Source organism: Nannobrachium achirus, assembly GCF_963921795.1.
Source record: "Nannobrachium achirus genome assembly, chromosome: 22".
NCBI classification, from domain to species: Eukaryota; Metazoa; Chordata; class Actinopteri; order Myctophiformes; family Myctophidae; genus Nannobrachium; species Nannobrachium achirus.
This window is the reverse complement of record NC_137829.1, coordinates 37,866,085-37,883,304: the sequence shown is the minus strand read 5'-3', so window position 1 is coordinate 37,883,304 and position 17,220 is coordinate 37,866,085. Positions and strand designations below refer to the sequence as shown.

Genomic DNA, 17,220 nt, shown 5'->3' with positions numbered 1-17,220 from the left:
ACACTTGTCTGAAAAGCGAACAGAAACTGGATCTCTCCAGAGCATCTGTGACCCGACTCTGACCTCCAGGCATTATATGTCTTCTAGGCCAGTGGTTCTCAACCTGTGGGTCGGGACCCCTGTGGGGGTCCCCAAATTATTTTGGGGGGTCCCCAGATGATTAACTTAATGTGCAACAATGTTTTCTCACTCAACAGTAAACAAACCAAAATACAGTTTAAGTGTATAGAGGGTATCTGCACATTGCATCTGCACTAAAGTGACAATTTAAGGACTTTGAATTCCTCTAAAATGACAAATTAAACATTGGCCAAATTGTCAAATATTAGAGGCAGAAATCGTGAAAATAGCTGATCTACATGCTCACACTGCCTCGCAACAATAGAACCGTGTTAAACAAAACGTAATGCCTCAACTCGTAGTGCTCGTAGGGGTCCCAAGTTCAAATATGATTATTTTGGGGGTCATGGCCTGAAAAGGTTGAGAACCACTGTTCTAGGCATTGAACGCAGTGGAGTCCCAGTCAGAAGCTTTTACCCGCCCTGACAGCTCTGCTCACAGAGTTCGGCAGGAGACAAGCGGCCTATGGAGCCTGTACCGTACATACACTGTAACACAACGAGGAGTCTGTTCCAACTTTTAAAAACGACAGGAGACCTTTTAACCCCGACTCTACCGCGGGTTAACAATGGTAATTTTAGATTTTGTACCGAGCTGTCTCCTGCTTTCAAAGAGATGACGTTCATAAATAAGTGAGGCAATCCAGTCTGATTACAGATACCGTATGTTAGATGTATAATTCGACACAGAGAGCTAGAGCGGTTGACAGAAACACGCAAGAGGCACGGGTCGCGCAGAGGGCAGGGGCAGACACATAGATGTGAAACGAGATAACAGCTGACATACGGCCCAGAGACGTTAATATGGCCAGAGGGCAGCCGGGGGCAGATTGGCATCAAAATCCAACACAAAGGCAATTATAATCACAAGATGTAGGTCGGAAGACACAGAGGAAGGAGAGGGGCCTTGTAAGAATTCTAAGTGTGGGTTCTGGGTTTGGAAAAGGGGAGGGAGAGGGGAGTAAGGAAGACAGTGGGGGAGTCACCTACAGCCTCAGCCATTGGAACACTCAGTTCTGTGGCTTCGACAGGGTGGTCGTCATCTTTTTACAACCGACAAAGAGACTTATTCACAAACGTCGACATTATCTTAGTCCACATCGTACACTAGTCCGAGCATTTCAGGCAGAAATCGTGCACTTTATGAAAGAAGCATGAAATTTGGCACACAGTTAGAACATGCCATTTGGAACATTTTTGGCTATAGGGGCATCGCAGATTTCTCTTGGGAAACTTGTGGGAGCCAATCAAAGTTGCTCTCATAGACTTTACTATACAGTAAAATAATACAAAAAATAAATATGCTTTAAGTAGCACGTGAGGGGTCAAACTAGGGGTTTTTCCGGATTCTGAATCCAATGCAAACATTTGTTTTGCATAAAAAACATTCCTTTCCGAGACCGGCCACCACAAAACTTTGAAAAGTGATGACTCATCACTAAACCATAGTTTTATGGGGTCTGTTTTTAGCCCAAGGAATGTTTTTCCTGCAAAACAAATGTTTGCATTGGATTCAGAATCCCGAAAACCCCCTAGTTTGACCCCTCACATGCTACTTAAAGCATATTTAATTTTTGTATTATTTTACTGTATAGTAAAGTCTATGAGAGCCCAAATTTGATTGGCTCCCACAAGTTTCCCAAGACAAATCTGCGATGCCCCTATAGCCAAAAATGTTCCATATGGCCTGTTCTAACTGTGCCAAATTTCATGCTTCTTTCATAAAGTGCACGATTCCATCAAAATACTGCCCGAAACGCCTGGACTACACCAGTACCCACAAAGTATTGATATACTGAGCAAATAAACTAAAGTAAAACATAATACACTCCGTCTCTCCTTGGATAAGACAGCGAAACCCAATTCATCAAGAATGTTTTCTGCAAAGCGCCCTTCTTTATTTCCTCTGAACTGAGGCTGAAGGTAAAGCATCGCTCGGGGCTGTGATAGTATAAACAGGACCTCAGAAATGGCCAGACTGTAAACCACCTCCCTCTCTGCTGATAAAAGCCACACACAGGAACTCGCACAAGCCTAATCAGTGTTGGTAAACACACTGTTTCTTATCGGTGGAGGAGAGCTGACCAAAAAGCTTTACGGCAAGAGTGTCTCTCTAAGATTATGGCCAAAGCGCTGCTGGATTTTAACAGGCATGGCTCTTAGTCTTACACTGGTGCCTGTTCCACAGAAAAGGACCTCCCAACCCCATCCCAAAGGATGGCCTGTTCCACAGCTTGAAATTATAAACAGCATTACATTATAGCCCTGCCTTGCCCCGAGCTTGTACATCTGCTATTTTTGTACATTTTGGAAAAATCCTGCAAGTATTTGAAATACATTTGAATTATTCATATCTTCTGTTCTAAGGGGTCCCTGGCACAAAACATTTTCAGGAGGCGGTCCGCAGTCATATATGCAGTATCAATGTGGGGATATGTTATAAAAAAAAAAAAAAAGAAAAGAAAAACGTTTGAGAAGAAGGCATTTGTAGAAAGGGCCTCAGAAATGGGTTAAAGGAGTAGTTCAACCAGAAAATGACTTATTTTCTATCAATTACACACTCCATGAAGCATTGAATTGAAGGAGATTTATTTAATTTTTGTACTCCACAAAATTGGAGTACTCCATGGAAACTCTTTGCGGTCATCAAACTATCGGCTTAGGAATGCACAAAGAACACAAAGAATCTCCATGAAATCAAGGCTCCACAGGGCAAGTAATCAATAGGAAAAAAAAGCTCATTTTGGGGGTGAACTACTCCTTTAACACTCTTATGTTGCCCCTGCCCTCTAGGCTTCTAAAATAGAAAGAAATGGCTACTTTTTAACGTGCATGTTATCATTCTGTCCCATTTAGGCCTGAACACATTATGACGCAATATTTTATGCTTTAAATATAAAAAATAGCAGATATACAAGCTCAGCGCGCGCTGCGAGCTTGTAGCTATTTTTGAAAAATCCTGAAAATTAGAATTTTGACCCGATTCTATAAGTGTCTTTTGAATCCTTCTAAGATTTTTTGAAAAACCTATGTTTCTATGTCAGCAATCTGGCCAGCCATCGTCAAAGAAAAGGTCCTTTTCACTTAAATGGAGCTAGGTTAGTCTGTTCTTGAGAGACTACTATGTCAGTGGTTCTCAAACCTTTTCATGTGAAGGACCCCCAAAATGATATTTATTTGGCCACGGACCCCCATCTCAAAATATTTAGTTCCAGGGACCCCCCAGAAGCAAAATTTGAGTTACAAACGTTCACTTTGAAAATATATATATTCAAAGATTTGCACACATTTTCACGACTTTTTCAAAAATAGCAGATCTACAAGCTTGTGAGCTTGTATATCTGCTATTTTTCACTGGTTAAAGCATTCAATAATTCTAGGCCTAAATGGGTTAAGGGTCTTTAAAGTACTGCTCCACAGCACTGACCAGCAATCCTCTTTACTTATTACAAGTGACTGGAAAGGAGGAGTGGATAAAAAGAAACTCAGCCTGAACGGGGAAACATAAACCCTCTTTTTTCCGAGAAGCTCAACAAATCTGGTCTGCAAATAATGGTTGTTTTACGCTGGCGCGTAGAAGGCAGACACATTAAGCGTATAAACATCCTGAGTCACCCTCAAGATAAAAATAATATTCAGTGGAAATTACGAAACATTCAAGCTGCTGGCAACTACAGTATTAAGAGTTTGTAATATTTCTTATTACATCGTGTGTTAGGGCATTAACGACTTGTGATCTTTGCAAGTCGACTCAGTAAAAAGTTGAGTTGAGGTCGACTTTATCGTTTGATGACATCATCGCATCACACACGACCCCCCCAATTATTTTGGGGGGTCCCCAGATGATTAACTTAAAGTGAATCATTGTTTTCTCACACGACTGTAAACAAACCAACATAAAGTTTAAGTGTATAGAGGGTATCTGCACATTTCTAAAGTGACAATTTAAGGACTTTTTAATACCTCTAAAATGACAAATTAAACATTGTCCAAATTGTCAAATATATAGAGGCAGAAATTGTGAAAATAGACGATCTATTCTACATGCTCACAACGCCTCGCGTTGTGAGCATGTAGATCTGCTATTTTCACGAAATAACTTTTTTTTTTCAACTTCGACTTTCGACTTTCTCTGGTGGGAGTCGACTTGTGTAATGAAGTCGACTGAGTCGACTTTTTCGTTAATGCCCTAGCGTGTGTGTGCGTGTGTGTGTGTGTGTGTGTGTGTGTGTGTGTGTGTGTGTGTGTAGGTGGGGGTGTGATTCAAAAGAACGGTCAGAGGTGGTTTACGATTAGCAGAGAGCAAAAGGCTGAGGCAGAAAGACACCCCGGACACCAGAAGTACACACCAGAGAACACAAAAAAAAAAAGCCATCACCCACCACATCACTTCCCGATTCACGACATCGCTTCCTGCATTGATTCGGTTTGGCATGTCATGCGGATCAATCATGGGAGACGGAGAGCGAATCACAGGAGGGCTTTCAACGGCAGGAGACTAAACCACAACCAGAGACATGAAAAGCCTGCTCAACAAGTACTGTAAGCTGATTGGTTGAAAAAAAAGAGAACTGCGGTGCCGGCGAGGCTGATTGGAGGACAGTACATACCTGGCCCGCCTCCAGACGAGGCCCATTTTTGGCCTCAGAACCTTGCATTACTGTAACACACAGGAGTACACACAGCAGGTTTATAATGGAGGTATGTGCATAAAGACTCACACATTGCGCGCACACACCCTGGTACCACACACACACACACACACACACACACACACACACACACACACACACACACACACACACACACACACACACACACACACACACACACACACACACACACACACACACACACACACACACACACACACACACACACACACACACACACACACACACACACACACACACACACACGGCAACAAAATGCTTTCACAAGCACTCACTATCTCAAATATACATTATTATATTCACAATGTACAAATAAACCAGATATCGTTGCGAGCGCGCATGGGCGCACACATACACTGTATGCCATACTGAAACAAAAGCTTTATAATGGAAGATGTAGGACAAGGATATTCAAGTCCCAGCTTCATCCACACAGAAGCAGACAACATGTGCTTTACTCTTAGAATCGCTCAGAGGCAACCTATCCTTGTTTTTAATAACTGAAGCAGTTGTAGAAAGAGTCCGTACACAATCCAGTAATCCATGGGGGATAGAGAGAAGAGATTGCGAGAATAAGAGTAAGAGAAAAGAGAAGTGGGGAAGAAACTGGACGAGTGAAAGAGAAGTAGAGAAGAAATGTGTAGATACTCTACGTGGGAGAGGCTTGTGACAGTGAGCTTGTAGATCGGCGATCTTCACAATAATGTATCGGTGGAATCGAGTCAAACTAAATGCAATGTCTACAATTCCAAGTGCTTGTCAACATTTTAGCCCAAATGTTTTACTGTACTTCTATGCTGTTTAAGTGTTTTGACTAGAGAAGAGAAGAGAAGAGAAGAGAAGAGAAGAGAAGAGAAGAATAGATTATGCGTTTATGTTATTAACCACTTAAACCCTCTATACTTCAGTATACTTAGTATACTGGGGTTGATTCTGTACTTTGTCTGCCATTTTCCACACCAAATCGCTTTGCTGAAAATCACCCTTCTGCAACTCGCTGTGAGCTTGTAGATCTGCTGTTTCCGCTCGATATACAATACATATATACAGAACAGGCAGGCATTGACACTAAGGCTTGCCCAACTGCCCCTGGCAGGTAAATAAAACATCAGGGCAGGTGAAGTTTGCTTTCAGGTTGCCCGACAGGGCAAGTGCTCATTTGAGAGGGGACACAAATGTCTCTAAACACAGCACGAGATATCTGTCTAAACACCTGAACGTGGCCAGTGCGCTGTCTTCTGGTCTGTGGAATGTAAAATAAGAGCACTGTTTACCTAATGTGCTGTTTACTGTCAATATTCCAGGATGACCTCCCACTTGGGTAATGACGCCCCCTGGCGATCATTCAGAGAAACTACTTCAGCTCCCGTACTAACGTAGGTAGGAAGGGCCTGTCACTCAAACCGGAGTGACCCGCCTCCAGGCTATATAAACCCCCGGAGGCGGAAGTAACATCCTCTTTTCACTCTCTGCGATATCACATTCAGATAAGTTGAAACTCAGCCTTTGTATTATTATTCTTCGCGCATTAGCCTAAAGCGGTGGCATTGGAGTCGCCCACTGGCGAGTGTTGAATTAACCCGTACTTAAGAATACTTATTCTTGTTCCGTCCTAAATCGACGGTTATTTCCTTTTATAACAAAGGATTATTACTGCTTGTTCAGGCCTTCGCCGAAGCAAGCGTGGCATAGCATTAGCCGTTAGCTTGTTAGCTCGTCTGCTATTGTTAACGTTAGCTACACTGCTTACCGCTTGTTCAGGCCCTGCCCGAATCAAGCGTGGCCTAGCCTTAGCCGTTAGCTTGTTAGCTCGTCTGCTTCTGGTTAACTCTATCTACAGTGCTTCGCCATGGATCCTCTGGCCTTCCTGCCGAGGCAATGTCCAGGCTGTCCAGGACTCATCGACGGACAGGATCTTCACCATCTCTGTGTCGGCTGCATGGGCGTTGCACACGCCTTCTCTGCACTGAGTCCTCAGGGGAGAGCAGGACCTTTCTGTGACTGCTGCGTGGCCTACGACCACGATGTACTGATACACCGGTTCTACCTAGCCAGGGCAGGCCTCGGGGCCTGCGCTCCACCAGGTGGGTCCACTGCTCTCAACCCCACAGCCCAGTCTTTCCTTCCCCAGGCGGCCCGCACCGTTGGTCAAGGTGCGGCGCTGCCTTCCGGAGATCCGCTTGGCAATCAGCGCGCCATTCCAAGTCAAGATGGCGCCGTGCTACATGAGACACCGCCTGCCGCGCAACCGACCGCAGCTAGCTCCACTGTCACTGGAGCTGGCGGGTCTGGTGAAGTCGCCGCTAAGAAGGCGACCAAGAAGGCTAACATCCAGAAATCTCCGGTAGCCTTTTCCCCTTCGGGCGCGGTGCCCAAAAAGAAACGCTTGGATGTGACCGTCGGGGACGTCCCCCTCGACGTGAGCATCACCAAAACAGTCCAGACCTTCAGGCGAGAGTCGGACCTGAGCTCCTGTCAGAGCGAGGGTTCTGGTTCTGAATACTCTGGATACACGGCCGAGGAGGAGGAGGACTCCGTCGAGGACGAGGGTTCTCGACTCACGGTCACTGTGAAAGGTAATGCCCCTGCGGCTCCAGCACGTCAACTGGACGCCGCAGGGAGCTCCCAGGCCTCCTCAGGCACCACTGCCCCTCCACCCGCCAGTCAAGCGAGTGAAGCGGGAGCAGAGGACGTCGATTCTGCAGCAGAAATGCTGGATCATCTCACAGTCTACATGAGAGCTCTGGCCAGAGTTGGAGAGGAGTTGCCACCTCCTCTCCCCTCTGAAGAGGCCGAGGATGATGACGAAATGCCCGGGCAGGAGCCTTCGGTTCCCGCCCCGTATGTCCTCTCAAGGCTGCCGCTGGTGAAAGGTTTCACCAAGGCCCTCCATTCCTCATGGAAGACACATAAAGACCCCAGGAAGCTGCCTTTTTCTGTGTTGGATTTGGTGGGCGGTGCGGAGGCAGGCATGTCCACCTGCCCTAACCTGGACCACCTGTTGGCACAATCTTTTCTGAGTTCCGTCAGACCCCAGTACAAAGATGTAGGCACAGCTAAAAACGGGCCGTTTGTTGGCCCCGTCGGCACCAACCCGCCGGGGTTCACTGTCCTGGAGGACAAGCTGCAGTCGGACAGGGCTCGTAACGCCTACCGGTCCGCTGCTCTGGCCGCTAAGGACCTGAATCTGATCCAGCTCTTGCTCGCTTCCACCAAGGACCTGGTCAAAGGTCTGCCCACGGGGGAGCACACAGCTGAACTGAACACTCTATTTGACATCATGCTGAAGGTCAATTGGCATGCGGTTAAGTGGATGGGCAGGTCCATGGACTACAACCTCCAGTCTGAGAGAGCCCGCTGGCTCGACTATGTCGACCTCGAGCCTAAGAGGGACGTGGGCGAGAAGCCTCTAGGTCCTCGCGGGGAGATGTACAAGTCTCTCATAAACATGGAGAACAGTCCCACCACCCTCATGGGTGGGGGCTTGGAGCTGCTGCAGGGTAGAGTTACCTTCTTCAAGGCGGCTAAGGACATCGTCGAGTCCACCACAGTGCCACAGGATGAACCGCAGCAAGCTAGGAGGACGTCCCGCTCCTCCCGCGCCAAGGAAAGGGGCCGCTCTGCTTCTTTTAAGAAGCACTCGTCTTCCTCCAGGGGAGCCTCTGCAGCCAGGGCGCCTGACAGGCCCCGCAGCAAGGCTGTGGTTCCCGAGCGCGCTCAGCCGCGCCGCCCGTCCAAGGATGGCAGGCAGCAGTCTTCATACCGCGGTGGCCGCGGTAGGGGACAGCGCAAGTGACACTTTGAAGAGGGGAATTGTGCTGGGGCGGGGGTCCGAGGTGTCTCTCGGTCCCCCTCCCCCCAAACGAGGGCGTTTTTTCGGTACCCCGTGTCGGGGAAATGAAAATGTTAATTTTGATGCCTCCTGTGTCGACAATAAACATGTTGAAAGAGCAAAGTCTGTCTCTGTCCAACTCTCTCGCACTAGCACAGACGACCCCATCGTGCATGCCTCCTGTAGTAATGATGAAGTCCTGTCAGGACTCGATAATCAATCACAGGTTTTATCAGAATCCAGTAATGTTAATGTCAAACAATTATGTGGTTCCTCAAGCGCGCGAGTGGGATATCCCTCGCGTCGACAATATGAATCCTTTATGCATGCCTCCTGTAAGAATGATGGAGTCCCGTCAGGACTCTTTAATCAGTCAGAGGTTTTATCATCAACCAGTAATGTTAACGTCAAACAATTATATGGTTCCTCATGCGCGCGAGTGGATTTTCCCTCGCGTGAGCGATGCTATGAATTTAACCTTGAGTCAGAAATTCTGTCGGCCTACTATGAGCCCGGGTCAAGGGACAAGCATAAAGGCCTTAGAGCAGGTATTAAACGTAAAAGTTCCTCTCCTGTCAGGGGAGAATGCTTTAGTTGTGGGCGAGTCTGTTTATCAGTCGAATCGCTTTGCTCTTCCTGTCGCTCTATCGAGCGAAAACCGAACGCTTCCGGTTTCACCGGATACGGATTCGCTAGCTCCCCGCTTCCGGTCCGGCCGCAAAAGAGCTCCGCTAGTCAAGCGGTACAATCAGAAGGTGTTCCCACCTTGCGGCCTATTGAACCCCCGCGCTCCGCATCCGGGTGTTCCGGATACGGATACGCAGGTTCCCCACTTCCGGTCCCGCCGCAAAATAGCTCCGCTAGTCAAGCGGTACAACCAGAAGGTGTTTCCGCCATGCGGCCTATTGAACCCTTGCGCTCCGCATCCGGTCGTTCCGGATACGGATACGCAGGTTCCCCACTTCCGGTCCGGCCGCCAAAAAGCTCCGCCGTCACGGAAGCACAGTGGTGGGGTTTCTCTCGCTCAAAACACGCTAGCACGCTGTGCGCGCCAGTGGAAGTTATGCAACCCGAGCCATTGGGTATTTCGAACGATAACCAGGGGTTACAGGTTACAGTTCGCAGATATACCCCCGCTTTCGAGCAGGGTTATTCATACCAGAGCACGTGGTTTAAAAGCAAGTCTTTTGAGAGAAGAGATCAGCTCATTGCTAAGCAAGGGTGCTATAGTGGAGCTGGACAGGACCCAATCCCGCATGGGATTTTGGAGCCGTTATTTCCTGGTGCCCAAAAAGGGGGGGGGGCTACGTCCCATCCTGGACCTAAAGGCACTAAACGTGTACCTGAAGAAGTACGTTTTCAGGATGCTAACAGTACCCACCATGTTACGGTCGGTCAGGCAAGGGGATTTCCACTGTTCAGTGGATCTGAAGGATGCTTATCAGCACGTCCAGATTTATCCCCCACACAGGAAATTCCTTCGGTTCGCCTTCGAGGGTCGCCTGTACGAGTATACAGTACTCCCTTTCGGTCTGTCACTGAGCCCGAGGGTTTTCGTGAAAGTGACCGAAGCAGCCATCGCCCCGCTGAGACAGCAGGGCGTCAGGTTGGCGACGTACATCGACGATTGGATGATTTCAGCGAGCTCCGCCCTCGAAGTGGCGCGTCACACACAAGTGGTTTTGGCTCACCTGAAGGCCTTAGGTTTCATAGTCAACCACGGCAAGAGCATGCTGACTCCAGCAAGTCGTCTTACATTCATTGGGGTCCTTCTGGACTCATCCGACATGTCGGCCCGTCTCTCAGAGGAGAGGGTGGACAGGTTTCGGGAATGTCTCGACTCCTTTCAAGTGGGCCAGGAGGTCACTTACAGGAGTTGCATGGTACTGACGGGAATGATGGCTTCCGCAGTACATCTGTTGCGTTTGGGCAGGTTTCATATGAGACCTTTTCAAAGATGGATGTTATCCCTCGGGATCCCGCCCTCCTTGAAGTACAAGAAGGTTACGGTTTCCCCTTCCTGCGCGATCGCCCTGTCTCCGTGGCTGGTGGAGGGATTCCTCACCAGCGGAGTCTCGATTGGCGAGGTGGTTTCCCACAAGTCGATCACGACAGACGCCAGTCTCAGTGGATGGGGAGCCACTTTCGAGGGGCGCACAGCGCAGGGGCTTTGGCCTCTGGAGATGAGGGGTCGTCACATCAACTATTTGGAGTTGATGGCTATACTCCTGGCGCTCAAGCATTTCGAGCCTTGGATTTTGCATTGTCACGTCCTGGTCAGGACAGACAATACGACGGCCATGTTTTATGTCAACAAACAGGGGGGCCTGTCGTCGTTGCCACTGGACCGTCTGGCTCGAGAATTGACGGTTTGGTGCTTGTCGCGCCTCAAGTCGATCAGGGCCTCACACGTCCCAGGTCTCCTCAACAGCGGAGCAGATCTCCTGTCCAGGGGAGGTCCTCGCTACGAGGATTGGTCTCTCCACCCCAGGGTGGTGAGCCAGATTTTTCGCAAGTTTGGTCAGCCAGTGGCGGACCTGTTTGCGTCAGCGGAGAATACGAAGTGTCCGTTGTTCTTCGCGGTGAAGGGCAGTCCTCCCTTGGGGTTGGACGCCTTAGCGCACACGTGGCCGAGAGGTCTACTGTACGCGTTTCCCCCCTTCGACTTAATCCGACCCACTCTGGAGAGAGTCAGGAGGTTCGGTATGGAGATGCTCCTGGTGGCCCCCTACAAGGGCACGTGGAGATCGGCGATCGCCCCTCTCCTTTGCGAACCGGGTTGGCAGCTGCCTCGGTGCAGGGACCTGTTGAGTCAGGCCAGGGGGGAGATCTTCCACCAAGACCTGCAGGTCCTAGACCTGTGGGTTTGGCACGTGAAAGGTTAAACCTGCTGGCAGCCGGTTTTTCTTCTGAAGTGGTTGATACCATTCAGAGTGCTAAGGCGCCCTCTACGAGGGCGTCTTATGATGGAAGGTGGAATGCCTTTGAGGACTGGTGTGAGTCGCGTGTTCCACCTGTGGTGGCTCATGTGGCGTCAGCCCAGGAAATTCTGGAATTTATGCAGAACCGCTTGAGAAGTGGTCTAGCATTTTCTACCCTTAGGGGGTATTTGGCGGCTATTAATGCCTGTCACCTGGGGGTGGCGGGCAAGGCACCTTCTAAAGTCCCGGAGGTCATCAAGTTCATGCAAGGAGTTGAACGTTTGAGGCCGGTGACTAGGTCTTTGTTCCCAGTTTGGGATCTGCAGGTGGTTCTAGGGGGCCTATGTCGGGCTCCCTTTGAGCCGCTTGTAGGGATGCCTTTGAAACTTTTGAGTTTCAAGACGGCTCTTTTGCTGGCTTTGGCCACGGCTAAAAGAGTTGGTGACCTGCAAGCTCTCTCGGTGTCTGCGGAGTGCATGCAGTTTATGAACAATGATCTCAAGGTGTTGCTCAAGCCTCATCTTAAGTTTGTTCCTAAGAACATGGTGGTTCCTAAGGAGCCTGTTGTTCTTCTGGCTTTTCATCCTCCTCCGTTTGTCTCGGTGGAGGATGAACGGCTGAATTGCCTTTGTCCTGTCAGGGCATTGAAGGCCTACTGTGACAGGACTGCTGGTTCTAGAGCTTCTTCTCAGCTCTTTGTAGAAATGGGCAATGTTCTTGTCAGAAAGCCGGTGTCTAGACCCACTCTTTCGAGGTGGATTGTGGATGCTATTAGGCTGGCTTACTCTAGTGCGGGTGTGGAAGTGCCGGCGGCACTTAAAGCCCATAGCACTAGAGGTGTGGCTACTTCGTGGGCACTGGCAAAGGGAGTCTCCGTTCAGGAGATTTGTGTTTCGGCGAATTGGTCTTCGCCTTCTACCTTTGCAGCCTACTATCACCTGGATATCGAATCCTCTTCGCTAGCGCATTCGGTTCTGGGTGCAGTTGCCTCCTCTACGTCATAGAGGAGTCGGATCTTCCCCTCCCACAGGTGGGCATGTAGCCACCTGGGGTACTTTGGGGGGACCCTGTGTTTTCCTTATATAGTGTGTCTTACTTATAAGGCGGACTTGTCCTTTTCATTTAGTTGAATGAGGCGGACTTCGGTCTGTCAGGGTCTCTCTTTATTTTCTCATGCCTTCACACCCAGGTCCGGTGGGCCTGGGACCTTCTGGGTGATGGGTCACGCCCGTTTGGGCTGTGCTCACCCGTATGAGGGGTGTGTGGGGGTATGAGAGTAGGTTGTGGCTTAGAGGGGAGTTTAAGAATCCCAAGTGGGAGGTCATCCTGGAATATTGACAGTAAACGGTAGGTTCCGTACGGAACCATTGTTTACTTAGATATGGAAGGATGACCTCCCACGTAATGCCCCTCTGTTTCACTGAATGTGGCAGAGAGTGGTATTAAGAGGATGTTACTTCCGCCTCCGGGGGTTTATATAGCCTGGAGGCGGGTCACTCCGGTTTGAGTGACAGGCCCTTCCTACCTACGTTAGTACGGGAGCTGAAGTAGTTTCTCTGAATGATCGCCAGGGGGCGTCATTACCCAAGTGGGAGGTCATCCTTCCATATCTAAGTAAACAATGGTTCCGTACGGAACCTACCGTTTTTACTGTTGCTACATTTAAACATATAAAATAACAAGTGTGAAACCATAGACATATTCTATCATAGTATTTGGTATTTGGATTTGGAGGTATTGAGGTATGACATTTTATCGCACAGCCCCAGAAAGTAAAGAAATAAGTGTTAAATTGAGCGGTAATTAAAATTGTACCTATCATTTTATAATGGACGATTTACTTTTCGGGCAAGTGGGCATTACCTTCGGGCAAGTAGAACATGACCTGTACTTGCCCGGTGGGCAAGTGCCTCTGAGACCTTAGTGTCAACCCCTGACAGGGATACTAGGGTTCAAGTGGTTAAGAAGTGAGGCTGACCCAGAGGGATTGTTGGTCCTGTTTGCCGTGAGGCCGGAGAAACACTTGGGTGCCTGTCTGTCTGTCTGTCCTCGCTTTGTATTTCTTTCTCTGTGTGTGCAGTATCATCCGTGTGTATGTCTGTATGTCTGCTGAATGTCAAAGATGACAGACAGACAAGACAGACATGCAAGCTATCACATTCTGGAAAAATGTCAACTGTCCAAGACAAGCGTCTAACCAATTATATACACATTACAATTATAGACACACAAGCAAGCACACACACACACACACACACACACACACACACACAAATCAACAAAATATTTCAAACCCCAACACCCCTTTGCACAGCCTCGGTCCAGAGAATGTAAACAAGTGTTGCACGTGCACGCGCACACCCACACATTTCCCGAGTACAGTAACAGCAGGAGGGGTCAGCAGATAAGCCATGGTAACACTCTTATGGCATTAGTCCATTTAAAACACATCTCAGTCGGCAGCCACTCCCCTTAGCTCTGACTGACAGCACAAGACACTCAGGTTGTTCCACCTGGTTTACATCTTCCCATTTACATTTTGAGACGACTTTGCGATATGAGATAAGCAGATTATGACATATCGTGTGTGCTATTAGAAATGTTGGCTAAAGTGTGCCACACACAACAATTAACACAATGCATAAAATGCTGATGTTTTAGTAATATGGTTCCTACGGTTCTACATACCGAGTAAATCACAGATTGAGGCTTTTATATGAAATATCCGAGATCATTATGGAAGTTTGACCACTTCAAAAAACTCTAATCCAGGGATTTTCAACGTTTTCAGGCCAGGGACCCCTTAGCTGAGAGAGAGATGAAGCAGGGACCCACACAACCTTTTCATAGATTCCATATAATTTCATTGTTTGACAGCACGATCGATCATCAGTGTATTTTGGATTCATGTCAATTTGTGTTTCCAGATATTTAACCACTTGAACCATCAATACTTAATAAACCTGACCTTTCACTCTGTACTTAGTCTGCTCTTTTTCCCCTCTACACCAATCCTCTTTGCCAAAAAAGAGCCGATCTACAAGCTCACAGCGCGAGGCGTTGTGAGCTTGTAGATCTGCTATTTTTTGGCTCAAGTTCTCAGAATAAGGACACTAGGGTTCACATGGTTAATATAAAAAAGAAAAAAGTTTCTATCACACAAAGATTTGGAGGACCCCCTATAGTAACTCTGAGGACCCCCTGTTGAAGACCCCTGCTCTAATCTGTAAATAATAAGCGAAAATAGCCTCTATACAAGCTCTCATTGCATCTGCGAGTTTGTATGTAGACGATTTTCGACAGTAGCTCATTGGTAGAGTGGCCGGAAGATTTCAAGTTCGATCCCGGGCTCCCCCAGAGTTAGTGTCAAAGTGTTCTTGAGCAAGACGCTGAACCCCTAACTGCTCCCAATGAGCAGGTTGGTGCCTTGCATGGTTTCCTCCGCCATCGGTGTATGAATGTGTGAGCATGGGTGCACAATCTATGCAAAGCACCTTGGATGAAGGAGCTATATAAAATGCACCATTTACAACTTATCTTCGCCGTACAATATGCTTCCATAGAAGACATGTTGGCTTCTATGGAATTCAAATGACTGAAATCAGCCGTGGCGACTGGGAACTTTAATCCGCTAGCAGGGTTTAACTTTAAACGTCATGTAGGGGTGGGCGATATGGAAAAATACAGTATCACAATATTTTCCCGAGCTGTATCACGATACACGATTTTATCACGATTCTTTTTTACGTTGGTTTTGATGGTTATTTTTCAAGTTACTTGACAAAAACTACACTCTCTGGGTTCCTTTTGGGAGGTCTAAATTGAACTTTACAAGTATGTAACTCTGACAGCATACAAATGAAACCAAATGGACCCTTACGGGTCCATTTGGTTTCATTTGTTGCGACCGTAGGTCGCATTTACTACCAAAACCTCCACAGGCTGTCCGTGAGTGAGTCAGTCCGTCAGTCACACATTTACTACCAAAACCTCCACAGGCTGTCCGTGAGTGAGTCAGTCCGTCAGTCACACGTCACACTCTTGCCCTGCTCATATCTCCGCAACCGTTGCCCCGATCCATGCCAAATTTTGCACACACACTCCTAAAGTACCATGCATAGTAGTACATAAACAACGCGGGGATACATAACGAACGGAGACGGAGAGTACTTTGATCCGGTCTCTCCGTAGCTCCGGACGTAATTGTCTCTGTCCGTAACGTTACGGACAACACTCAACCTAACGGATTAAAACCGATAAAAACGTACGTACACATGAAGTACCCGTGGCGAACTTTTGTCAACCGTGGGGGCAGTAGAGGGAGAAATGTTTCGTCTTTTTTTCTGGTATCCATTTCGTAGTAGGAGGAAGTAAAAAATAATTAAATCACAAAGTAACGCTGAACAGTGAAGAAGCCGTTCAGGACGCAGACCTGTTGCCACTTGTACAACTGCAGTGCACACAGCAGCAGCGGAGGCAGAACGCAGAAGCAGCAAAGTGCCAGTGTCAGATCATGATACCATTTTAAATGATTATGATTGGTTTTAAAAGTTGTTCTACTTTATCCAAATAATAATATTAATAATAGGCTTAATAACAGCATTTTCCGACGGCGACGGCGTGCAGGGACATCAACTATGGAGTGAAAATAGAGTACGATGCCATTGAAAGAACGCACAGCACGGCTGTAGGCTATCTATACTATAATTTTGCGAATGTCTGAGTGAGTGAATGAGTGAGTGTCTGTCTGTCTGTCTGTCTGTCACAGCGTTTCTCCTCGGTGGCTGGAGCAATTGATCTGAAATCGCATCACCATCAGCATATGAACACACCTGACATAACTGTGAAGCCCGTTTGTCACTTTCACAAATCGTATGCTGTATATTAGCATTTTTATGGTGTATCTATATCTATTTAGCCTACAGTACCTTTTGTGACCACACATGTTAAGGGAGGGGCGCTGTTGTTCAGGCCATGCACAATCACACACAAACCCACACACACACACACACACGGGGGGGGGGGGGGGGGGGGGGGGGAGTGTGTGTGTGTGCAGGCGGGCAGGCAGGCGGGCGGGGGGGGGGGGGGTGTTCTGGCCCTGTTACAGATGTTGTCCAAAAATCATGCAGATCGGTACACAGCCCTGTTACAGATGTTGTCCAAAATCATGCAGATCGGTACACAGTATCTCTGTAGCCGTTAAATGGAACGGGTATTTCTTACATTGATGCTCCTACATATTAGCATGCAAGCACCAGTTAAAGTTACTTTCCATCCCTCATATACTGTGTGCACAGTGCACATCCCATAATCCACACACTGCACATCATTTCGGAGCTCATATCTTTGAACGGGTAAGGGCTAGTTTACTTAATGCATGTAATCACCGATGCCTATCAACATGTTTGCTCATTGGGAAGATGCATTTGGGTGCCATCTATTGGATACAGCAGGGGTCCTCAAATACAAATCTTGAAGGTCCAGAAATATTTTTTTGAAACAGGTCCGGGTCCGAAAAAAAAGGCGAAGGCGAAATAAGGCGGATACATTAATACAGTATGTACTGTATGTAGGCCTATGTATGTTTATTATAATCATTAGAATTGTTTATTTTAATTATTATTATTATTATTTGGAACTTTGGAAATCTCAGTTGGAACTGTTACCCCTGCTAC

At 47.7% G+C, this 17,220-nt stretch overlaps 1 protein-coding gene across 1 annotated transcript in view; it reads right to left on the bottom strand.

Moving 5' to 3' along the window:
* The window catches only part of epb41l5 (erythrocyte membrane protein band 4.1 like 5), a 95,702-nt gene that overhangs the window by 27,480 nt on the left and 51,002 nt on the right, over positions 1 to 17,220 (bottom strand). Inside the window, exon 17 of the mRNA XM_080752886.1 lies at positions 4,768 to 4,779. Within this exon, the coding sequence (XP_080609012.1) occupies positions 4,768 to 4,779 (12 nt within the window). The remainder of the gene's footprint in view (positions 1 to 4,767; positions 4,780 to 17,220) is intronic.